The 26,696-nt window shown below is 38.3% G+C and overlaps 2 protein-coding genes and 1 long non-coding RNA gene across 3 annotated transcripts; 1 reads left to right on the plus strand and 2 right to left on the minus strand.

Annotated features, from left to right (window-relative positions):
• Positions 1-279: 279 nt before the first annotated feature.
• LOC119997099 (protein CELLULOSE SYNTHASE INTERACTIVE 3-like) lies at positions 280-12,474 on the minus strand. The gene is given in 9 exon segments (XM_038843898.1): positions 280-911; positions 1,328-1,444; positions 2,533-2,987; positions 3,489-6,033; positions 7,682-10,452; positions 10,455-10,756; positions 11,233-11,307; positions 11,830-12,044; positions 12,334-12,474. Coding segments are annotated over 7 exon segments (6,378 nt in total). The 5' UTR covers positions 11,262-11,307; positions 11,830-12,044; positions 12,334-12,474; the 3' UTR covers positions 280-752.
• Positions 12,475-16,122: 3,648 nt separating this feature from the next.
• Positions 16,123-21,317, plus strand: LOC119996619. Its single transcript, XR_005467889.1, has 3 exons — positions 16,123-16,385; positions 18,945-19,034; positions 19,694-21,317. It is a non-coding gene; the product is annotated as an uncharacterized LOC119996619 (long non-coding RNA).
• A 2,216-nt stretch (positions 21,318-23,533) lies between these two features.
• LOC119997467 (NAC domain-containing protein 2-like) lies at positions 23,534-25,326 on the minus strand. Its single transcript, XM_038844513.1, has 3 exons — positions 25,071-25,326; positions 24,675-24,952; positions 23,534-24,287 (listed from the first exon to the last, which is right to left on the minus strand). The coding sequence occupies exons 1-3, from the start codon at positions 25,228-25,230 to the stop codon at positions 23,829-23,831; spliced, it is 897 nt and encodes a 298-aa protein (XP_038700441.1). The 5' UTR covers positions 25,231-25,326; the 3' UTR covers positions 23,534-23,828.
• Between the last annotated feature and the right edge of the window lie 1,370 nt (positions 25,327-26,696).

Raw genomic sequence — 26,696 nt, forward strand, 5'->3', positions numbered from 1 at the left:
CTCCGATTTTGAAATTGCACAGTTAAATTCCCTAATCTTTGCAATACCACAAACGAGACTCCTTCCATCAAGAAATATGCTTATCATTAGAATTAAACATAGAGTACACATATATCTAATCCAATCGATTGTCAATCGATCCACCTCTCATTGATCATTTCCATCAATCTAATGGAACACAAACGGGATTTGGGTATTTTTTCCTTTTATACATGTTTTTTTTTTATTGTCGGAAATCATTGTTGATCTATTAGTAAATCATAGCAAGAACATCTAAAATAAAGCAGCAAATCATACTTTAATTTTCATCGTAATCAATTCCAAATTTCCAATACATGGTACATTTGAATTTATGACTATTATACACGAACACGCTACAACTACACAGCCTATATCAACCAATAAAATAGCAGTACCTCGTGTGGTAAAACATAAAATTTGCCATTTTTAATGGCTCATGCCTACTCACTAACCTGTACAATAAGATTCTAAACAAGCAGTCATATTTTCCCTAACTGGAAACCTCACTTACCCCTCTTGTTTCAACGCCACAAATTAACCAAACAATTTACACTCTTGCATCTTATGCACTTGGATCTTTTATACTACAAAATTGGAATGACAAACGATATAAACTACTTACAAGTGAACTGTGTTGCACTCTATTGGCAATAAGGAATATCAAAGCTTCTCCTATTGGCTTTATACGAAGCTCTTAGTGACTTGGTCAGTGTAGATAACATTCTGCACTTTCACATATCATCTGCTATCCGATTGGACCAGATAATCTCAATCTCAAGCGTTCTGGAAGAACCGTCTTTGTTGCTATTGTGGTTAAGACTGAATAATCCACTGTATACTCCTTCAGACACAACTTTGTCGATTTGAATGGTTACTCTTCCTAGAGTGGTCTGAAATTCAATGAGAAGACGGATGATGAGGTCAAACAGTACAAAAGTAGTTATTCAAGGAGAAAAATAATGATAATGAGGGAAGACTATGCCAAATTAGAAATTCAAATAGTGCAACACAAAGGAAAGTTATCACGTAGAAAATAAATTGAGAACGTGGAACCTCTCTAATGTAGGATCACATTGGGTCATATTCTACGGAGTGCACCCCAGACATAAGTGTCAACCACAGACTATAAAGAAAGGTATCACATAAGATGATAAGAACAAAAGCAACAATTACGCCGTAACCAGCTTAATCTAAGAAAATGCCAGCAGTCCCAACTTTACATGACATGCGGATAATGGAAAACTTAAAATGAACAGCTCAATCGCCTTGCAATGAGAACTGTAGGAAAAGTATATCATCTAGTTACCTTCCCAAACGTATTTTTGCTTTTGCATATGATGTGAAGTTTTTGTCCCTTTGGAGGAACATCAAAAGCCCAAGTAAACCCTTCTTTCCATTCCGGGGAAATGCTGTGGCTTACAACCTATAAAAAGCAACAAGAGCATTTAGTATTAAATGCATCTGCAAGCTGATATTGGAAATAGTATTTACTGTTCTTCAACTTCATTACAAAGTTAGCTTAATTTTGATGCTGCTTTTTCTTACCTACTTGTTTATTATTGCTTATCATCACACAATCTTGTAGCCAAACTAAACAAAGGTACGCAAAAGAAAAACAATGGGAAACTCAACCATAGTTTGGGCTTTACAATTACTCTAAAGCAGTAAAGCACCAAATTTTGCATTGGCAGAAATTTATCAATTCCCATAACAATTGGTCATTTAAGCTAAGTAGCTAACCATGTACAAAATAATCAACTTTATGAGTCAATGATAACAGATCTCAAGTTCTTTTGAATGAAAGGAACCTAAATATGATCAGTTCAAGAGATGAATTTGACTACATCAAGAAGAGTATTTTTCATCTCTGCTGCTATATCCACGTTATCAAGAACAAAAAAGTTCATCTGACCATCCTTAGAATATCAAAATAAGAAGTTCGGCAAATTCATTGGTGGAATTTTATAAGATTTCTTCAAAAAAGTTTAATAAGATTAGTTACATTGTCATTCAACCCAATAACTTAACTTGTTGGGTTGGGACGTTTCACATCATTTATACCATATTCTAAGTTTCTAACACTCCCCTTCACATGTGGACGTGTGGGCTGGACAATCCGACGATCCAACACGTGCACAACAAACGAGGCCCAACACTAGGGGCTCCCACAAAGGCTCACACTTGGGACAACAACAAATGGGGGGTTTAAATTGCAAGAGCTAAGGTTTGAAGTTTGAACCAAGACCTCCTACTCCGATACCATGTTGGGTTGGGGCGTTTCACACCATTTATACCATATTCTAACAATATGAAATTCTTCATATGATGCCTTGATGAGATGATGCACTAAAATTTGTCACCTTCTACCCAAAAAATGGCAATTCACTTGCAGCTTACCGATGAACTATTTATCCATACTCAAGGAGGTTTTCTTCAAGCCAAATAGACTAGGAGACTAAGGTTTACTTTTGGCATTTGAAGATAATGTTCTTACAGTAACAGAGTTATTACCTTGGTTTGCCGTGGAGGACCATTTCCTATTGTCAATCGACAAAAAGCATTTGTCGATCCCATTGCTTGCTTTAAGTTGTTTCCACGCTTAATCGTAACTGTCAAACACCCAGGTAAGCAGTGCAGCAAGCTGTCTGCTCTCTCATGAAAACTAGGTGGGCAGTTTTTCATAAGCATTTGAAGAATGGGAATGGCTTCCGCAGCAACCATTGCCTGAGACTTTGCAATATCTATTGGCATGGTTGACCAAGAATGTTTAAACAAACATAGGGTGTCCAATACAGATTCCTGAGCACCCTCACCACCAGATTTCAGTGCATTTACCAAATGGGGGATACACAGGGTAGCTGCTTCAGAAATATGAAGCTTAGGAAAGTTGGTGAATATCACATGCAAGGTTCTCAAGACCTCTTCATTGATAGTTTCCGTGGACCACAACTCTCTCTCTAGTGCAGCTGTGCCAGAGTAATAAAAATTCTCAAATATCAGATAGAGAGCACGTAAGAAATAGTATCATGATTTAAATAATATCTGAAGTGAAAAGTATCACCGATAAAAAAAGGTTGTTAAGAAACCATGCTCTATATGTGTTGATAGCCGTCATGTTACATTATTTTGCAGAAAGTTTTTTTAAGAGATTTTCTCCAGCCATGACCGACTTCATGTAAACATGCTGCTTATTCTTACACAAATCCTTCCAATAAACAGATGAACAGAAAACCTATTGATTCCCATTAAAAATATATCACAGAACTACACAAAACAGAGACAAAAGCAAACAACATTTTTAACTTTGATAATGGAGCTAGCCCAACTAGCCTCATATTCAACAGTTGTTATGCTATTGATAAAAAGTAGATGATCTAATTAGACTGTATATCTGGTTAAATTGCTTCATGGATGCTACCAAAAAAGTTAAAAAAGTAGTACTAAACTGTTGTAACTATATAACTTACCTGTCAATGATCTGATGAGTTCATTAGAAACATATTCTTGGAGCGTGTGATTAGAAAATAAAATTTTGATCAATAATGCTGCCTGCCCGGAAACTTCTGGATTGGGGGACAGCAGTAGTTCCTGAACTACTAATATGCCACCTGCTTCAGCAACAGCTCGCCTATTAGTTCTACTGTGCATGACGAAGTTCTGCAATGCACAAATTGCCACCATTTTCATTTCTTCAGTTGGCTGATCTTCAAGCAAGCTTATCAAAGCACGGCATGCAGAAACAGAATTACTGGATCTAGCAAGACCTTCATGCTGGGAGAGGTCTCCAAGCGCTAGAGCTGCAAGAAGCCTCCCCGACTGAGATCTGGTTTGTGGATCTAACAAATACTGAGCTAATGGTGCAATTGCATATTTAGAAACCTTCATCTCGCGTACTCGTACATTGTTGAATAGAGCTTCAAGTAATCTTCCAGATGCTTCTTCGCACTGATGAGATCTCAGTAGGTCCAACAAAGCATCTATGGCACCAGCTTCTATCATCAGTGCATCACTTGAAGGATCACTTCTTTCATGAACAATTAAGGCATTTAGAGCTACAGCAATAGTGCTCTCTAGTGTCGAATGCAACATTTTCACAAGCACTATAACAGGTACGTTAAAATAATACTCTGCCTTGAAATGCAGAACATTGGAGAGAACCAGACAAGCTGATTCCCACAGTGCATGAGGTGGTTGAGGATCTTCTTGGATAATAACCTTTGCCAGCTCAAAGATACCTCCAGCATCAGCAACTACCTTTGGCCAGCCAGTGGAGATCTTTTCCAACGCTTTTATCGCAGTTTGCTGTAGATTCAGAATTCCAATTCCAGCAATCTGCACCAAGGGCACAACTGCATTTTTAGTCGTAATATCTTGCTGAAAATGTTCCTGAGCTAGAAGATGAGACAATAGTTCCGTACCAAGCTGCTGGATCGCCTGAGATGGGGATTCAAGAAATGAAATTAGAGGTTCAATGACCTGGCTGGGAGTAAATTTCAATGTTGCAAGGCTCTGTGGCTTCTCCAGAATATTTACAAGTGCCTGTAAAGCACTATGCTGTCCCCATATACTGAAATCTGGCCGAAGCAAAACCATAAAAAGTGGTTCTACAATTTTCGCAGCATCTGAACTTCTAGCAATCGCACCGCTATTTGTCAAAATGCGAAATAACTCTGCAATTGAGGAGCATAATGAACTGGGAGCAACAGGGAGCAGCTCAAGACAGTTATCAATAACACCTGCTTTGACCATATCCATTTTGCGAGGGTTACGATCTTTCCCCAGCTTTATTAGAGCAGAAATACTTGCCTCAATAACTTGATGATTTGTGCCAGAAACCAAGCTGACAAGGAGATCCCCAACATCATGGGCTGCTGCAAGCTCCAATAGTTGTTCATCATCCAACAATCTCTCAAAAGCACAAATGCTAGATTCCACTGCTATACTTGCATCTGATCGCATAAGTGATATAAGCGGTTGCATGCATTCAGAGGCCATTGGATCTGCTCTGATTTTTGTGTTACCAAACAGAATAAAACAAAGTTGCGCAGCATTTGTCTTCATTTCCAGGGAAGAAGCAGAAGATAAAATTTTGTACAGACTCTCAAGCAGGCTTCCTTCAACATCAATCAATAAAGCTGCATTTGAAGTGTTTCCTGAAGTCAGCTTGATCAAGGCACCAAGTGCAGCATTTTGCTCACCATCTGCTGCAGTGTTAAGCATGTCAACTAATGGCTGAACAGCCTGCCTTGCTAATTCAGAATCTCTTATATTTTCAGCATCAAAAAGCTCATGAAGAGCCCTAGCAGCACTGAATCTAGCACTTCTTGACCCCAGACGTAATACAGCTATTAGTTGATTCAACGAACCAAGTGATGCTTCATATCTAATAAGATCAGAGTTGCCAAATAATATTCTTAGCAATTCAGTTATGGAGGCCTCTGTTGAGTCCTGAGGACTTAATGAGAGGTACTTTGTCAAAGCATCCAAAGCTCCTGCTTCAGCCATTATTAACTTATTTGTATCACTACCTTCTGCAATGCGAGTCAAGAGTCGAATAGCAATTGGCGGTGCACCAGGCCGATCTGGAATTGGTCTCAAGAGATCCACCAACAGAGGAATAGATTTTCGTGCAGTTGAGCCAAGCCTTATATCTTCAATTTGAAAAAGGTGTTCCAGAACAACCTGATCAGGATTTTGTTCAAGGGAAAATTCTTCGGACAAAGCGATAAGATTTGGCATATCTGATTCTATGTAACCAATTAGGGTGATTAAGCCAGCAACAGCACCTGAATTTGTAATAGCAAGATTGATGGCCTTACTTTTATGACAAACAATACTGGCCATAGCCTGGGCAGCAAAAAAACTATTGACCAAGTCATCAGGTCTCAACAAAAGAGCAAGTGAAGGCAGGATGCGCATTGTCGCAGAATGCAGGACAGCATTATCATCCTGGAACAAGATAGATAGGAGCAAGGCACTAATCCATATACCCTCCATGTCCTCAAATTCTGCCTGAGAATGAAAAGAAATTTTGGCACAGCAATAAATATTAAATAGGCAAATTTTAAACACCTAACATATTTATCAATACATTGCGCAATGTTCTATAAAATAAAACTGCTGCCAACAGTCAGGAGTCATTATCTCAACATATGACACAAAAGTTCATTATTTGGAGCCTTTGATTGTCATAGTGGCAGCATACCTCTGTGAATCAACATGCATTTTCAAGCTGTAATTCCAAAAAATTTATCATGCTACTAAAATCCATCGTCCCCCAACCCCTCACCAAACTTATGTTACTTTACTATGTCTTTGCATGTTAAGACATCTGCTAAATTTTCCAATCATCTAAACCAAGGTTCAAGGTTAACAGCACAGATGCACCTTCCTCGCAAAGTATGTGCATGGACAATTGCTTTTTCAAGGAAAAACATACTTCAAAATTAAAAATTTAATTAAATAAGACTTAAGGTAAAAAAAAAAAGGTGAACAAGAACAACACCCGAGCACAAGGCTCCTGCAGTGAGCAGGGTCAGGGACAAGCAAGATGTAGGTAGAGTTTACCCCACATAATATGTGGAGAGACTGTTTTCAGGAATTGAACCTGTGACATCTAGGTTGCGCCCTGCAACTCTACCACTGGATCAAAAGTTCGCCTATTAAATAAGACTGAAGGGCGAACCATAAATCTGCAGGAAGTATAGAGAGGAGATATCCAAGATAAATGAACCATTAGATCTGAATATAACAAAATTTCTGAAAAATCCTCGAGAGTCGAAAAAAAACATGTCGCTTAGCTGAGCATGACCATACATAATTCAACTCAAATGCAAAAACATCAAACATGATGAATTCACTGCCCAGGCGACGCTTCCCAGGGCCTGAGATATCCACCTACTGTTATAGGCATCAACAATTCCATCCCATATGAAGAAAACACTTGAAACTATCAAGTCCTTTATGGTGAAAGGACGGCAAAAGTAGCTCAACCTGCCTGATAGCCAAGCCAATTTGATCCAATAAATTGGTTTTCCCTGGCTCAAAAAGGTAATGAGCATCGCCAATTGCATTTGAAGTTTGAACAATGTAACAGCACGCGGCCTACATTTTTTCTTTCCAATTCTGAACAACATAAATCTTTTAATCTATAGCCTTTCTACAGTTAATATAGTGTCCCTCAGAAAGTTAGTCATGTAAATATGTCTTTTCCGTGTCCATTTCTTCACCAACATTTTCCTCTGCCAGAATTTTGTCGCAAAAACTAGAACCATTGCACGAAAAAAAAAAAAAAAAAAAACAACAACAACAACATTACTTTGACCAAAAACTTCTTTTGTAGATCTGGGAAAATAACTTCCTTCCAACCTATTCACTGATAATAATCTCCAGCTAAAATTTATAGTTTCAACTCCTAAAAAGTTTATTAATAAAGTAAAAGAAACTCAAATAAATAGAACAATCCCGCGACAAAGGTAGGGTTAAATGATGCCAATTCTAGTATTTGGCATGGCCAGTTAAATGTATGAAAAATGCTTGCATCAATCATATCCAGAGGCATGACACCCATTGTGTTCAAGTCTACCAGTAATCATACATCAGACACACTACTTGCCACAACAAGGAGTACAAGTACAATGAAGACCAAAGCACAAGATACCTGAGGATTGGAAGTATAGCTTGCAAGCTTGTCCAAGAGAGCCTCAAGTACACCAGCTTCCATAACAGTTGATCTGCTCTTCACGTGACAGGAACATATCACTGATAGCAACCACAAAGCAACAGTACCACCCAAGGCAGTGGCAGGATCAGGAATGTAAAACTCGTTAGCATCTTGAAATGGAGTTATTTCCATAAAACCTCTTGGTGTTCTAACTTCAATATCTAAAGAAGAATAGCTAGATTTCCACTTCGTCATTTCCACTAAAGCATAAATAAGAGGTTTTAAATCTCCTGATACATCAAGTGCTTCTATTGACAGCAGTTTATGGCCCTTAGAAGCACATAAAAGTAACAAAGCCCCTCCAAATCTCACTTCCAAACTTGAAGAGTAAATTATCCTATTAGCTAGTGAGCCAATGCATCTCGAACTTGCAACAAGCAGATCACCAAGTACCATAGGTTGATCCCCATAGAACCTACATAAAATTTCTATGGCCTTATCTTGTAGATGAGGGGGGCCCTCAGCCAGGCAGCACAATAAAGGCTCCAAGCTAGATGGAGCTTCAGCAAGTGCAGACCATGGAGGGTAAGTGATGTTCACACCATGTTTTGTCTTAGCCAAAAGTGCAATAACTTCTAGAGCCTCTGCCGCTCCAATCCCATCCATATCCATAGCCTTTAACGAACCGACAATTGCAAGAACAACAAAGCGACACTGAGCATTTCCTTTGAGTATATCACTGACTGGAAAATGATTCAACAATTGATGAAAGGCCCGTGACGCATATTTCTTGCCTTCAGGACTTCCTTCTCCTAACAATCGTGTCAATGTTGAACTGATATCTTCTGCCAGGGCTTCAGCAGCAATCTGGCAGTCTGAGAGAAGATTGGCAAGTGCAGCAACTGCAGTTTCAGCAGCATCTATGGAGGAAGTTTTCGCCAATTTGATTAACGGCTTGACATCCCCTTCTGCAATATAAGGCATCTTGGTTGGACTCTTGGTATTGGTTGGACGGGACAAAGCACCCAATGCTCGAGCCAACTGCATTGCGACAACTTGAGTATTAGTATTACTGGTCAAAAGCTTCATGCAAGGATGCACGATCTCATCTGTTGCAAAACTATCACAGATATCTTGTCGTGTACTGAATAGATCAGCTAAGACAGAAGCTGCGTACTCCTGGGTTTCTTCATTTGATGAGTTGAGAACCTGAACAAGAGACATTAGCCCTTTATTAGCAGCAGATCCCTTGTTTACAAGATCCCTATATGATGCCATTGTAAGTACATGGCCTAAAACTCTGATTATATTGGCCTTCGAGTTTGGGGATTCTCCAAGAAGCATGGCTAAAAGCTGATTAATGGTGGCAGAATCAGCTGTCCGTACAAGCTTTCTGAGCGCCATAGCTGAGGCTTCTTGGCCTTTTGGTGTGCCACTTCTTAAAAGCCATAAAAATGCCGGTACAGCTCCTGCACTTTCAACACAAGCACGGATATCTTCACTGTGACCACACAAATTCCACAGAACATGGGATGCGTCCTCTCTTGCCCTCTGTGAACCAGTCTCCAGTAAATTTACCAAAGGAGGAATTCCACCAGCAGCAGTGGTTGCCCATTTGCTGTCATCAACCTGGTCAGTCAATATAGCCAGCAACTGAACAGCGTGCTCGTGATGCTGCTCACTCGATAAGCCTAGCAATGATATCAATAGTTGAATTCCTTCTCTTTTCCCAATAGCCTCCCAGATGCCAACCTCATCACAGCATAAGCTGGTCAAAGATGGTATAAGATACTCCTGTACATCAGCAGCAGCCATTGTTGTAAGCCCAATAAGCACCTTCTTTGCTTCAGCATGACTGAGAGATCTTGAGAGATGGATGTTTCCATACAGACTTGCCATGGCCTCGAGGACACGCTCTTGAACCACTTTGTTATCACGGGGCTTCAGTAGTTTCACCAATACATCTTCAATCCATTTTGCATCCAAAGGCTCCCCATCACTGCTGGAAATTTGCTCAAAAACCATCAAAGCGTAGGCAAGTGCTCCAATTATATCAGCAATTGGTGCCGAAAGGCGAGGTGACTGAGACAGTTCTCCAAGATACAGTATCAAAGCAGACTTCCCGCTGCAGATATTTGCTAAGGCACGGATTGCATGCTTTTGCAGAGCCTGGCCACACCCTTCTGGCATACACTCTTTAGAGGGAGCAACCACTGCCCCAATGAGAACTGGAACACCATCTGCATCTACAATAGCTTTCTTAGCCATAGTTGACTTAAAAGAAAGAGCTTCTAGAGCATCAGCAGAACTTGCACGGACAGAAATATCATTATTTTGACCAACGAGGCGAAGCAAAGCTTTGAAAGCTCCAGAATCAATTACTTTGGGGATGCTATCACTGAAAGATGACATCAAACGGGCCAGAAGAGAAGCTGCATTTGATTGGGAAGCAACATTGTCAGAAGAGAGAAGGCCAACGATGATATCTACTCCTCCAGCCTCAAGCATCGTTCTCCAGTAACCATCCTTTTCACCACACAGATTTCTCAGAGCTCCAGTGACAAATCCTTCAACAACTTTGTCCTGCTTGTTTTTCAGATTGAGTTGATCCCACAAAGTAGGTACTACACCTTCAGTGACAAATATCTTCGTACCAACATGATCATCCGAAAGCCCCCCCGAGGAAACTTCACATATTGCTTCTGCTGCTGCCTTCCTTGCCTCCACAGATTCAGATTTCAAAAGAGAGAGTAATGGTGGGATGCACCTCCTAGAAGTACCTTCAATCTTAAGTCGTCATCTTTGCATAGAACACTAAGCATTCCAGCAACATTAACCCTCGCCACAGGCGTGCCACTTCGGAGAATAGAGATGAATAGTGGCATTGCCTGCCCGTTAATGCCAATAAGTGCCCTTGCCTCCTTTCTCACCTTGGCAATACCCAGCAATCTTGCTGTGATAAGTTCCTTCTCCTGTGGTGCAAATGTGTTGGTGTGAAGTTGCTCAATAAACTGAGCAACTGTAGCCATTGTATCTTCTGGATCATCCATTCCTTTTGCTCCATTTGAATCCCTGGATGTGATCAGAAATTCATTTTTCTATAATTAGTACTGAAAGCAAGAAATGAAAAATCCCATCACTTAACTCAAAGAACCCCCAAGTTGAACCGTTGCTTCCACAGTTAATCTGGTAAAATCTCTATTGATTAAAAAATCTACAGATCAGTTCATGTATGTAGAGTTGCAGAGTGTAACCTAGAGGTCAAAGGTTCTCACATATTATGTGGAAGTAAGGTCTACGAACATCCTGCCTCTACCTGTCCCCAACCCTGCCCACTGCGGGAGTCTTGTGCACGGGTGTTGTTTCCTTTACTATCACTTCCTGTCTATGCACTTTTTTTGTTATGTTCAATTTCGGCATGGTCAAATGACAGATTCACTTTTAAAGGGAAAACCTATTTCTTAGCAGCACAGAAAAATTTCTAAGCAAAATTTAAGTGGTGAAAACGACTAAACCTATGCTGAGAAGTAGATGAGGACTTAAATTACCGTGGTTCATGGGAGGGAGTCTTTGACATTTGTTCAGACACGCCACTTTAGGCTTCACTTTGGGAACCTGGCAACCTGCAAATCAAGGCAACCAAACAGTTGTGCATGATAAACTACAAATTGACAAACACCCTGCAAGAGGTTCGAAACAAAGCCGAAGCTCTGCAGGAAATACAGGAACAAAATTTTGCGATCACAACTTCTAATTGACTTTTTCATCATCATATTGCTAATAACCAATTACCACTATTGTTAGCGCATTGATGGTACATTAGACACAGATGAAAATGATAGACTCTAATAATAATTACTTTGCACAAAAATATGACACATCAAACCTAATCCCAAGCACTAAACTAACTCTGCTTGCTGGTTTATATTGAAAAATTAGAACCCCAGATGAAGCAGCGTCACATTCCCAACACCATAACTTCAAAAACAAACTCTAATCATTGCCCAGAATGCAGAGCCAACATATTGGCACCATTTATTTATTCAGGAAAATATCTTCCGTGAATAAATAAAATGGAAAAAAAAATTCTATCAAAATCATAATTCATATCACTTATAGAGATCAAATAGTGCAAAATCAAATACCTCACAAGAAATGCAAATGCCAGAGATTCCCTCCTTTCAGCTACCCCAAAACCTGCCTTCTCGGAATGAAAAGCATTGCTGCCTCAATACTCAATGCCAAGCAATCCATCACCATGCAATTAGTGATACAGTACAGATACAGACTTCTGGAGAGAAAATTCACGCAACGCAACCTTCCTTTGCACAGTTCTTTTCAAAAATAGCACGAAATTTAACTGAGGCATCAAAAAATATGTATCAAACTCAACAACAGAGAACCGGATCTTCCTCTGACACAATCTACTATAATTAAGCGTTGATAAGACAAAATTACTAAATTCAATTCACATTATGACTGATGATTAACCAAAATGAATGAAAACGAAATTCAAGAAAAAGGAAATTGAACAGGTTCGGAGATCAGATCACAGAAACTACAAAGTATCAGAGCAAGAGAAACGCCATTTCACTGAACTCAAACACGAAAATAGAAAGATTGAAACAACGAGAAAGTAAAACAAATACCTAATAATTCAGTGCCGGAGAGAAACAGAGATGAGAGCTATAGCAGTGAAAGGCTCAGTAGAGAAAGATTGTGAGAGACGAAAACGTACGGAGGAGAGAGAAAGAGAGAGAGTGAAGGAAGAGAGAGAGTGAGGGTCTGAGTCTACTCCTTTCGTTTTCTTTTTCATGTGCATGTGCTTGTCCTCCCTTTATTTTATTTTATTTGCTTTATTTTTTATTTATTGCAAAAAAATTGAAAATCATGTCCAGTAATTAATTAATTTAATTTTGCTATTGGCGTAGGAGGTAGGAACCCCCATGAAATTGAAGGCAATTTGTCCCAACTACCGAAAGAGGAAAATAAATAAATAATAAGTATAGTTTTTTTGAGGGGTGATAAATTAACAAATATTTTGTTTCCATTTTAACATCTAATCAATTCCACAAGTGAGATATCCATTTATTATGAACGAAAATATATGACCCGCTAAATATCCAACATGTCAGATGATTTGGGGTTAAAATTCTTCCCCAAAACTATGTTAAATCATAAAATAAAATGTGTGTTGTGAGTATTTTGATATTCATAATGTTGTAATATAATAAATTTTGAAAAAAAAAATTCTAAAACCTAAATTCTAAACCCTATACACTAATTCCTAACTTCAAAATTTGAATATGTCGTTCTCAAAAAAAAATTTATTATTTAACATGATTTTATGGGAGAATTGTAGCTACAATTGTAGCAAAAAATTAGAGCCTTTTAGCTCTAAAAAATTAGGGGACAAAGCATTCTTTGATTTTTTTATTGGTGCTCCATAGGCTTATACCGTTAAATTCTTTAGTTTTTTGGTGTAAAAAAATGCTTCACCAACATATAGGCCAACCAAATTTCATGTCATATTATATTTGACCCCGTAAAAATGACTCAGTAAAATTATTGTGTCCATTCATTCATTGATGTCCGTGAAAAATATACTTTTTAGGAACCTTACATATGTGTCATAATGAATGGGTATCTTATGTTTCTCATGCATTGGGGGGTTAAAAGGGAGGACAATTTTTGGGATTTGTAAGATTTTGTTCTCTCTCTTTTTTCTTCTTGTGTATGTGCAGATTGCACAGAGGTTCAACTCAACTGGGATCCAGGGGGAGCCTGTGCAGACTGAACAGGTTAATAACCTGTTCAGTGTTTTGCACCGTCAAATCTTGGAACCAAGATTTGACGGTGGCCCCCCTATTTTTTTTTACCTTTAAATATCGAGAGGAGTAAACAATGGCCCCCTATTTCTTTCTTCAATACCAACTCTTCTCCTTCCTCTCTGTCTCTCACCCCATAAACCAAAGAGAGCCTATTTTTTTACCTTTAAATATTAAAAAAAACTATAACACTACTGCTGTAGATGAACTGTATGCATCAGAATTTGCTATAGTAGATAAAACAAAACCAATTCCAAATCAACATGTGCAAAGATGATCAATGCCTTGAAAATAAACTATTCTCAGTCACGCAAGTACAGGCTTATAAAAAGATATGAAGTAGTTCATTAGTTCCACAAAAGAAATTATCAAATTAACAGATCTGGAAGAACTAAGTAAGGAAATTCTCTACACCAGTACAAACAACGCAAATAACAATAAATCAAACAAATTCCAAGAAACGAAAAGATCAATAATCGGTGCTAAAGTATAAGCATAATATAATTGAACCCAACAAATAGTTTACCTTAAGAAAATTTAAAGGTTAAAAAAAAAATAGGGGGGCCACCGTTAGATCTTGGAACCAAGATCTGACGGTGCAAAACATTGAACAAGTTATTAACCTATTCAGTGTGCACAGGCCCCCTGGATCCAACTGTCGTGTGTTTAGAAGGAAAATGAGGATCAGTCAACAGAGTGCGGTAAAGTGTCAATTGTATTTCTTTTGGTCTTTTCGTTGGTGACAAAATCAACTAACTTGGAAAGAGTTGCTGTGAATATTTTTATGACACGTGCATGTATAATTACCAAATTATATAGGAAGACTTTTTCCCCATTTTTTTCCCCATCATAAACCTTAAAAAAAATTTGATGGAGGTAATCCAATTTGAAACTTTGATTCACAATTGGGTGATTTGGTTGTTGGGTGAACTAAAATTTTGAAATACCGTTCAGAAATAAGTTTCTCATTAAACATGAGGCATAAGTATGTCTAACCCCGAGTCACTTTTCATTGATAAATTTTTGAATACTAGAATGGCCTATTAGAGAATATTATATAATTAATAATTTTATTAAATTCAACATTATCTTTTGGATGTACTTTAAATAAATTTAGTAGGGCCTAACAATAGTCTTACGAATTTTTGTTTGTCAAATAAACCTACAAAAAAATATGTATGTCTGCTCGTCTTTTAAGAGAATTGAACCTTTGTACTCTGCCAACCAGAGTACCAATAAATTCCATATTGGGTTGAGTCATAGAGCGTCAACATAATGAGTTGAATTTAATTATCTCGGCTAGCTAATAGCTATCATGATTTCCTCCCAAGTGGGTGACTGGATGCGGTGACTTAATTATTGAAAAACATTAGTTAAGGCAATGGTAATCATAAGATATTTGGTAGCAGTGGGTTAACTAACTAACAATGATGCTCCAATATATAAAATAAGTTACCAGATCTTGCCTCTTTAATTTTTTAAAACTTAAAATATACGAGTGTATTTGGATTGAGGAATTTAGAAAAAGGGAAAAGAATGGAGAATACTTTTTCTTCTCTTGTTATTTATTTGTTATTTCTCTGTTTAGATCCATGGTCATCATAAACAAAAACAAATGAAAGGAAATTGGCTATGTTTAAGACTAATTTAAGTTTTTCACTCATAGATAACTTAACTCTCAAGTCCCTCCTTCCAAATGACCCCCCATTTTGGAGAGAGTATTTTAATAAAAATTTAGTGAAAAATAAGAGTTGATGGAATGTATTTATCTTCACCACTAGGAAGCTTTTAAAAAATGAGACTGGCTTGTTAGTCCACAAAGATGTGACTTTACAATAAAAGTATTTAAACGTGTACGGACAAAAAATAAAAATAAAATTGAGTGACTTTGTCACATTTAGAATTATTGTGAGACTCATGTAGTCGTCTCTAAATTTTTGAAATAAAAACTCAGATGTGGATGACAAGTGAGACTATGAGAGATTATAGTTACGTACCGTATTAATGTCAATGAATTTTCTTTTATTTGTCTCATAACTGTTTTTGGGAAATGACGGACGGTTCAAATCAAGTGCGGACAAAATGAGATTATTTGATACTGAAATGACAGTTTCTATAAGGCCCCTACTTCACCAACCTGTTTATGAAGCCTGGGACAGACCAACAAATCATACACTATAACTGAATTGACCACCTCAATGATTCGGTGGCACGATATTTTTCTGAGCCGCTTTGAGCTGGGCCTTTGAAATTCAAGTCCAGATAATTATTTGGGCTTTTTCTTTAAATTTGACAAATGCAAAAGAGACAGAATCAAGCAAACCCAGCCCAAAGACAACGACAGCACCTGCCGAAATTTGACCGTTTGAGTCGCTTGACTACGAAAACAACGTATATAATTAATAAAAAAAATATTATAACAGCGTAGAAGTTCAGCCAATTCAAATTTCAAACTAATCGTTCCTAATATTGTCCCATGACAGCTAAGGTTAAAATTTTGACCGTTGAACTCTCAGTAACCGCTTAATCTTGGCCGTTTATATTAATCATTAGATCCTTATATAAAGTTCTTCGTTTACGATCCTCGCCATTATTGACGCAGATGATCTTCTGGCGTCCTTGGGTAGAGACTCCGAAGATAGCTCGGGTGGTTCTAGGGTTTCAGATTATTCATGATAATTTGCGATTGAGAATGTCCGAGTTCATCGTTCCCGTTTTGTGGTGGTGGTGGTTCTTACTTCTTACAGATTTAACTTTTTATATTATTGACTGGAACTCAGTTCAATGAAGACAATTCAATCAATGGAATAGTCGCTGGTCCATTCTTAAGATCTAGGGTTAACCAGTTTTATGGCGGTTAACCACTATATACGGTATGATTTCTTTTTCATGTTCTATTGGTTGGTTCGTTCGGAAAATCCATGTTAAATAAAGTTCCTCGTTCATCCATGATAATTCATGAATGGGACGGTCAGGGTTCACCATTCCCGTTTTGTGGGTCGGGTTCTTTCAGATTTTACTATTTTGACTCGCGACTGGAACTCAGTCGAGTTTCTAGTTGTCGTTTTGGTTCCTTATCGACGGTCGAGGGTTATGAAATTGGCTTAGACTATGGTTAAACTTTTATTTTTTGTTTTAGTTGATCACTTATATCAAGGCGACGATACAATTTTCCTACTTAATAGATGGCTTCGTATCTTCTTGCTTCCTCGAGTTCCAGAGGGCTTATGGCAATTGATCTACTTGCTTACGACTGTTATTCTATTAGGGCATTGCAATTCAGTTTCAGATTCGTAAGGCAATAGTTTCAATATTGGCGAGGGATTACGATTCATTTTCCAATAACTCTAATTGCGATTTTTCATTAATTTCAAACCCTACTGTGGTATTTTTTTCTACACGAATGAATGAAAATTGAGATGCCATGATTGTTAAATTGTTGTTATTCCGACACAAGGAATATTGTGACATCATCAACAAAATTTTTCGATAACTCTATTGATGAACTCCAATGAAGCTGTGATTATGTGTAGTCTTCAGCTATTTTTTTCTATATGATCCATCGATCCTTTTTTCTCTAAATTGCTCTATCTTTTTTTCTGACATTTCTATTTTCTGGGCATGATGATTTTGATTGATTGCCCTTTACTTTTAATGAACTCCAGGGGGCTGTGATTGTTTGGTCTTCCAGTCATTTCCTATATGATCCATTGGTTGTTCTTACCTAAATTGCTATATGTTTTCTTGACTCTATTTTGTTAAATATGATGATTTTTTTAGTTCCATGTACTTTTTAATGAACTCCAATGGGGCTGTCATTGTTTGGTCTTCCAGTCTGTTCCTATATGATCCATTGGATGTTCTTCCCTAAATTGATATATATATTTTTTGACTTTCTGGCTTTTACTCTCTATTTCGCTACGTATGATCAATTTTCGATCACCCACTACATTTTAATGAACTCCAGTGGGGCTGTGGTTGTTTGGTCTTCCAGCAATTTCCTATATGATCCATTGGTTTTTCTTCGCTAAATTGCTATATATATTTTTTGACTTTCTGGCTTTTACTCCCTATTTCGCCACGTATGATCAATTTTCAATTGCCCACTACATTTTAATGAACTCCAGTGGGGTTGTGGTTGTTTGGTCTTCCAGAATTTTCCTATATGAACCAATCCTCTACTTTTAATGAACTCCAATGGGGCTGTGATTGTTTGGTCTTCCAGTCATTTCCTTTATGATCCATTGGCTGTTTTTTTTAACTCTATTTACTCTCTATTTTGTCAAATATGATGATTTTTTTAGTTCCATGTACTTTTTAATGAACTCCAATGGGGCTGTCATTGTTTGGTCTTCCAGTCTATTCCTATATGATCCATTGGTTGTTCTTCCCTAAATTGATATATATATATATATATATATATATATATATATATATATATATATATATATTTTGACTTTCTGGCTTTTACTCTCTATTTCGCTACGTATGATCAATTTTCAATTGCCCACTGCATTTTAATGAACTCCAGTGGGACTGTGGTTGTTTGGTCTTCCAGCAATTTCCTATATGAATCTTCCCTAAATTGATATATATATATATATATATTTTGACTTTCTGGCTTTTACTCTCTATTTCGCTACGTATGATCAATTTTTGATTGCCCACTACATTTTAATGAACTCCAGTGGGGCTGTGGTTGTTTGGTCTTCCAGCATTTTCCTACATGAACCAATCCTCTACTTTTTAATGAACTCCGGTGGGGCTGTGATTGTTTGGTCTTCCAGTCTTTTCCTATATGATCCATTGGTAGTTCTTCCTCAAATTGCTATACTTTTTTGACCGAAACATTTTGTTAAATTGGAGAGTGGGGAAAAGAAGAGGCATAGGCATCGCCTCTCGATCCAATCCGTCTTCCCTAGCCTCCCCAACACACTCTTTACACAAAAGAAAACTGTCACCATAGAGAATAAATCTTAAGTATGAAAATTTTTAGCGGGCAAAGCAACATAATGGCCTGTTTGACCTGGAAAACTACAATAGCAACAACGGGTACCTGCCAGGGCAGCAGTGAGGTTAAACACAAATTTCTTGAATTGCGTTATGTTGCTGCCTTTTATGTTCTAATTGCGCGGTATACTACTTTTGCTCTTTATCTGATCACGACATAGTTTCCCTCCACGATTTAATGAACTCCAATGGGGCTGTCATTGTGATGTATTCCAACGGTTTTTTTGTACATGATTCATTGCAGCAGGGAGGCTGAACAAAGCATCTCTTGGATTGGCTTCTGTTGCTTCATTTTATGCTTTGCTTGCTCATTATACAATTTATACTTTTGCTTTTTATTCGATCCCGGCATAGTTCCCTTTCACGATTTAATGAACTCCAATGAGTGTTTTGAAATCCGTGACTTATCAGTTCTCTGACAGATGACAGATTTCGTCATTGTCTACACTTGCAAAGCTTGTAGGCGTTCTTGAAATGCTTGTATTGCAAGTCTCGTGCCACTTTACTTGAATGTGAGTAACTCTGTTCGTTTGATCCCCGATATGTTATACTTGCCCTGACACATACCCTGAGTGGTTTGAAGTTTGATTTGATTAGATTTAAAATCAAATTCGTTGCCTTAAGTGGCATGCTTTCTATCATTCAAAAAATACTTTTTACTTCAATTTGTTTTTGAAGCGTGTTAAGATGGTATAGTGGTGGTTCATTTTATATTAAATGCTTTGCAAGGCAATGTAAGATGTATGACAAGATTTTGAAGATTTGTTCAACTTCCCTCAAAATTATTGTGGAAACTGTGGAATCTATTATCAGCATGCTTACCATGTAAATGTAAACTGATGAATTTTAATAGTTTTGACCTAAGGGACCTCAATTTTTGCATGTGATGCGTGTTCGTAGATTTAGCTAAAGAGTTTTGTGGCCTGGTGTCATTTGGCTTCTTCTCGGGCTTGGCACATGGACAATTTTTTTTATTTAAAGTGTACAAAGGCACTTATGAAAAGTTGAATGGGTTTGCATCATATGGCCGATGAAGTTACTACTTTGGCCGTTTGTTTTTTTTCAATGCGTGGCATTTTGCAGTTACTATCATGAAGGAATCCGTTGCTCATTGTTTTACTTTTGGACAAAGTTGCCAATATTCATTTTCCCATCATCATTTGTATAATAGGTGGATCGTTGATCGCAACGAAAAATTCAGACTTGACCTTCTCTTGGAGGCATGCTGGCATTATGTTCTTTCTTCTTAATCTCTTGTGACCTCAGTTCACGTACGATTGTCGTTTTTACTGGAAGTATGCTAGCATTTTCTTGCCTATTATTCTTGTGGTAACTTTATTGCATAGGTTGACTGGGGAAAAAATAACAATTATGCAATGCTTGTTTCGGATCTTATTATTTTACACAATACATCCATATCGGGAATCTATTTACAGCTCCGTACTTCACCTGGTGAAATTTAATTTGATGCATCTCTTAGGGGTAATGTCCTCTGAAGGGGTAGCGAGCTTGCCTTTAAGGTGATTTGGTTTTGCAAGATCACATGCTCTCTTTTGAATTCTAATTCTTTTGATATTCTGAGTCTTGTCATCTGACATTGATTCATTTTTGCTCCTCCCCCTTCCTTGATTTTTTTTCCAGTAATATTGTTGCTATAGGTTCAAGATTGTCTACTTTGCTACACAGTGTGACATGCTGTACATTTGGAGACCTATTGATTTAGTTTTTGTCCACTTGCTAAGATAGATATTGACAATACTATTAGTATTTGATGGTTATGTAGCCCTATGAGTTTCATTATGGATTCTCATTTCTTGTTTTCATGGGTTCCCTGAGATTAACCTTTGGTGATAATCTGTTGTTTACATTGGAATAATTACTGCCTACATGGTCAAGCTCTCAAGCATGTCATGGGGGTTTGCATTTTTTGTGTAAGTTGGTGATAAATCAGTTGTTTACATTGGAGTAATTACTGCCTGCCTGGTCAACCTCTCAAGCAAGTCAAGGGGGTCTGCATTTTTATGTTTTTTATCCGCGTTCATACTAAAGCTTGCCTATGGGTGAAAATATGTGATGCTTGGCTGGAGTGATTATTGGTTTCCCGTGATCTGAGAGGGGGCATGTACTTGCCTTTTTTGTTTTGATTCCATAGCAAGAGTGCTTATTGTGTTTCCTGTGTCTGCCTTTGGCGGTGAAGGTTCTCAAGAAATCTGTTGCTCATTGTTCTGAAATGAGATATCAACTCCCCTCCCCTCCCCTCCTGGAAGCTAGCAGTTCTCTAATTTTTTTCTTTTGTTGGAATGCTCAAAATTCTCCATGACCTTATTTTAGTTTATGCTGCAACTTCGTTTTGGAGGAGCATTGCTTGATTGATTCTCTTATATTGTGTTACTTTACCCAAGATTTCTACTACGTTGCAACTGCTTATTATTACAGACAGTTTGATTCGATGCATCTCCTTGGTCATTTGACTTCTGGTATGTTCTCCGTTGCTTTGACGTTTGTAGGAGATTCATTTGCCGCTCTTGCAAGATGGTTATAATGTACTTATGCTGCATGTATTGTATGCAGCAGCTTATTGCAGGAAAAAAGTATATTTTGATTCAGATTCATCTTATTAGGCATTTGATACTCTGGAATTAGGATTATTATTCTTCCACACATTGAGATTATTAATGTGATGCTATTGTGCAGAATGGGTTTGGACTAATTTTATAGGGAGTTAAATACTTTGTTGTTGCTTGATTTTATTGTCAGAGGCATTTACGAAGTTCAATACACAAAAATTTTGCCGTTACCCCTGTGGAGATGTCTGTTACCCTTTTAAGATTCAGCAGCCTTATCTTCATCTTCTCATGTAAGTTTCTGCAGGTTTTGTCTTATTTTCATGTAAGGCAAGTTAAGATTCAGTTTTCTTTTCGCGGAAGTGTGTCTGTTACACTGTTTCTTTACTTCGCGGTCAAGCTTAGTTGCTAAATATGTGGTTATTATGCAAATTGGGTGAAAGCAAGAATAACATAGTGCGGCAATGCCACATTTTCTTTAGGTTGTGAGTTTCCTTACTGTAGATTTTAGTTTGATCCATCTCTTTAAGAATGTTGTACTCTGAAAGTCCAGCAAGGTTCGCTGCAAAATGATTGGTCTTGTGGCTTGTCATCCTTGTGGTACATGGTTTGACATTCGATTTGGTGTTAGCTGCTCTGTTGTTTAATAATTCATTCTTACGTTGGTCAAAGAGATGTTTAATTTGTTGTCGCACATATCCAGGTGCTGCCAACCTACCTAAAAAACCCAGCAGATCTTAGATCTCGACTTATATCATCGAGATGGCTGTAACTCTTACCTTAATTAAAGGCTTTTTGACTAACATGAGGTCTGAAGATTATTCTGTGGAAGTGCATTTTTTGCATTATATGATGGAGTTGTCTACAGGGTTGGTTGTTTGAATTGAAAGGCTGTTCAACAGCTTTTTTAAGGCCCAATCCTCGACTCGTGGAAATTTTTTAGGGATTCTACTTTTTTTCTCATTTAATTCAACTATTGCTAAAACTTTTTTTCAGATGATTGCACAGTGCCACAGACTAACAGTGTGTCCTTCCTTCCATTATTTTAAATGAATCTTGCTTGATAAAGCGTGTGTTTGTGGTGATATCATGCAGATTGGGGAAACAAGAATAGCATAATTGATTCAGTTCTTGTCTCAGGTCTTGGTAGTTTTTAGTGAGTGGCCTCTTATTTATTTTAAGAACCGTGGCATTAAGTCTTATTGTTGCTATAGGTGAGGAGATTTTGATGTGGTGATCGTGGCTTCTGAAGGAAGATCAATTTGTGATATTGGGAATAGAGTGCTTTAGCAGTTGTGATTCCTGATTATATGTGACCTTCACACAAAAAATTCCTTATCTTTTGGCATTTATCGTTTGGTACTTTCTAAGTTACGATTGTTTGGATCGTCTATTGCAGCAGAATGCTTCGTGCATATTGTTCCCCCATTGTTTGTGGTACCTTTTCAGCTATAGATTAATTGGAGAAATAATTTTGTGTCTGCTTTCTCAAGGATGGTGCCAAGCTGGAAACTCTTTTTTTCCTTTTCGCACCAGCTGCACTGCTGTTGCAAAAGCGATAGGTTTTTTAGTTTTAACTTGGGTTTTATGTTGTTGTTGGGCTATTGAATTTTTCTTAACAGTTTTTTTTTCCCTAGGTGAAAATTTTTATGGGGAATTCTTTCCAACGTTTGGGCTTCCAGTTTGTTGAGCTCTAGCGAAGCCATATTCTTTGTTCTCTCTGTGAATCCTCTGTCATTTTTCATGTATTCCCTCTGTGAATCCTTGGAGTGGTGCATCTCTTTAGGGTAATGGTTTTGTTGTGTTCTTTGTTGTGATCCTATTGCCCTTTTGTTTAATCTGTTCCCCTTATGTATTTGGCAGTTGGGTTTCTTGAGCAATCCTATGGCTCATCAGTCTCCATGATAAAGTGTCTGGGAAGATTGTAGTCATTCATTTCCTTTATTCTCATTCTGTTTTAATCTTACTCGAGATGGAAAAGTTGTATTCTTTTCTTGGACGTTTCCTGCCTTGTGTTGTGCTGCCATGGTATATATATCTCATTAATTGGGTAATTGATCAGACATTCTCAGTAGTAGTAACCAACCATTGCAAGGATTAAGGATATCATCCGGCTACCCTGCATGGTGGATTGAGAGAAGTACCTCTTCCCTTTACTGCGGGGAAAAGAACTAGTAAGGGAAGCTATCCTTGGTGGAAAAACCCCCCTGTGCCATGTTTCACCAGAACACATTTTTCTGACATCTTTTTTTTCCTGACAAACAAAGGGTACAACGAAGTAACATAAATCCCAAAATTATGATCAACAACATCCTCATTCATTGTACAACCAAAGGTTGAAGTTCTTGAAACATGTGATTGGAAATGTCGTCAGGCAAATCTCTAGTAGCTGCCTATAGAGTCCGGCACCAGTGAATTTGGTATATCCCTTGCAGAAGAAGAAATGCTACTCAATATAAATATATATAATATTCCATTCATCCCCAAAAAAAGTTGAATAACAATTTAAAAAACTAAAATACCTAGCAACATCCCTAAAAGCCAGTTGGCCAAAATGATACTTGAACTTAAAGGCTACCATCAAAATGGGAAAAAAAGAGAGAAGAAAAACAGACTACAGACAAGACATCCACCAATACTAGGTATTTACATACATTTCTTATCTTACGCGCTCGCGTGGGCACACTCATTGACTTCTTCGTCTCGTGTTACCCGTTCGATGCGAAGACTAAATAAATTCAATCAAAACGGCTTCTGCATGTACATGAACATGTCTTGGAGCTGCCACATCTGATTATTCCCCTGAAACTGTGAAGCAAACCCCACGTTGTTATTATTGTTACTCACGGTGGGGTCGATGTAATTATAAGGGAAATCGAGGGTATTTAAAGTTCCCCAGTCCTTCAACTTGGGCTCACTCTGAACCTCCGCCGTGAATTCCGGCGACACCACGTGCTCCGAGCAGCTAGAGTCCGTGTGCAGCCTCGGTATCGAGTCGGAAGGGTCGAAGTACATGTAATCATTCATCGTCGCGGTGGCTGTCGGAGCAGGTGGCAGCTGTGAATTCTCCATGACACTTGTCGCGATCTCCGGTTTCTTCTCCTCAATCTCCCCCATGTTTGTCTTCCGGTTTGTGACCTGTCCTTGCTTCTCCAAGGTGCCCTTCTTGTTGTATATGCGACACAGTACCCAGTCGTCCAGCTGCAAAACAATCATGACCGTTCAATCAATCTTCAGACAAGTGTGATTTCATTTGGTTTTTAATAATTTATGATCATCAGCTCTAAATAGTTGTATATATCAACGGTCCACATTGTTCGACAATCCAACACCACATGTAGGATAAAAGGACATCAACGGGACCCACCAACATCCAAACTAAGGAAAGGTCTCCACCGCCTGATTTAACACATCTATCTAGGTTGTCAATTTTCCACGTCGGAAACTCAGAAAAGGCCAAGATGGTCATTCTACGACGTTTGGACTAAATATCTATCTTCTCATGCATTGAGATGACGATTATGCCCTTAGAGCAAGTCCGAACAAGAACAGCGTGAATGGGAGGAAGAGTTTGATTGTATTATATACCCTTAAGCTGTTGTTCTTCTTGCGAATGGAACGATCCACATCCGCTAAGCGATACTCATGCATAATCCAGTTGGTTTTCTCTCCTTTGGGAGCTTTTCCGGTGTAGAACACCAAAGCCTTCTTGATTCCGACTGGCTTCGGCACTCCAATCGGCTTGTCAGCCCCAGTTGCCTTCCAGTACCCGGACCCTGCCGCCCGATTAGGTCTTGACCCGTTCGGATACTTCCTGTCCCTCGGTGAGAAAAAGTACCACTCCTTTTCACCGTACAACGCCAGACCTGTAGATTAAATTCACCAAATTAAAGATTTTAGATTTAAGAGATTGTCTTGACAAATTAGAGTGAATTGAAAGTATTAAAATGACGGAATGACGACTAAAGATCAAATCAAAATTACCTGGAAGATCCCATGGATCGTACTTGTAGAGATCAATTTCGGCGATGATCGGGACGGCGATAGACTGTGACGCACATTTCCGGCAAAGATAGTGCCTCACGAGCTCCTCATCGGTCGGATGGAACCTGAACCCCGGTGGCAACAGTAAGTCAGTAGTCATTTTCCAAATTCCAATTTCACCCCTCTTCTTCTTCTTTTTTTCCTCTCTCTGGCTCGCGCTCTGTGTGTGTAAAACAATTGCGGCTCTTGAAACTTAGAACGCAGGGGAGGGAGGTGAATTATATAGGCGACGATCCGGACGACACGTGGCGAGGAGGTTCTAGAAAACACGTGGGCGGTAGCGTTTTCCTGCCCTTTCCTGGTCAGTTCGTGTTTGTATGGAATGCTGACGACAGACGAAACACGTGGCGAAAGCACAAGTGAGGATGCGTGCGTGTCGACATCACACAATAGAGGGATTTTGTCACTGCTTACGCCACTATTTTTGGACTGTTGTTGTGGGGCTGGGATCGAGTCGGTTGGTGATTTGTGTCCTCGGGATCCGTGTGGGGTCGGCGGTGTTTTGTTTTTAAGAGAGGATCGAATATCGTTTTCTAGGTCTTCGAGCCGACAGTTTAACGGTGGATGAGATGTACAGGTCAGCGCGGTTGGGAGATCCACGTGCGGTGGTGAGCGAGTGACTTGGCAGCTGTAGAGAGTTGGTGAATTTATGGGATCACCATAAATATTAAAACTAATATAGAAAATAAAAATATCGTTGGATCCATTTACATTTATGATATTTTTATTTTTTTTTTACCTCAAAACGCTATTACAGTTATGGCACTAAATCCCGATTTGGTATAGCAGATAAAGAAACAAAGAATTAAATAAAATGTCCTTAGAATAATTTCCTAATTATACGTAGTTCGATGAATCATTAAACAAATTTTTTTTTTCTTCTAAATTTTCAATCTAAAGAGATTTGAACTCTCTGCCCCTTCTCTCTAAAACTCTCTCAACAAATTCTGTTTTCTCCATAGAGGTACATGAAATATAACACCACTAGTATTTTTCAATTATTTGTTGATTTTCCTTTCAGATCTGATAGTTTTCTCCTTATATTTGGTGCTTTTTCCTCCACAGATATGCTGATTTCCTCCGTCGATATGGTGCGATTTTGTCCCTCTCTTGTTCAGATTTGACTTTTCCTTCGCGGATTCCTTGCCTGCATTAACATGTTCATATATCAATGACAAATAATAACATGACATAATTAATAATTTAATACGAGAGAAAGGGATGAGAATGTTCGAATTCGAGATCTCTATGAAATATCATAAACATGAGTGCATCTAAGTTAGTATTGGTTCATTCTTCACAAAATTGAAATAGTCACGTTTCACATTGTGCATGCATGGGAAAATATTCTGCTCTGAAATTCGAATCTTGACGTGTCAATTGTTAACGTGGATAAGCATAGAAGAAGTTACTACACAAGAACCGCCCCCAGAAAGACACTACTACGTCCACTCCCACCTTCTTTTTAATTCTAGATAAAGATAAAGATGCCAGCGCCACAAAATCACAAAAAGACGTGGAGATTAAATTCCACGTGGACTCTATCAACTTCTTTGCTTTCGGTGA

This window comes from Tripterygium wilfordii, chromosome 4 (genome assembly GCF_013401445.1).
Source record: "Tripterygium wilfordii isolate XIE 37 chromosome 4, ASM1340144v1, whole genome shotgun sequence".
Lineage (NCBI taxonomy): Eukaryota > Viridiplantae > Streptophyta > Magnoliopsida > Celastrales > Celastraceae > Tripterygium > Tripterygium wilfordii.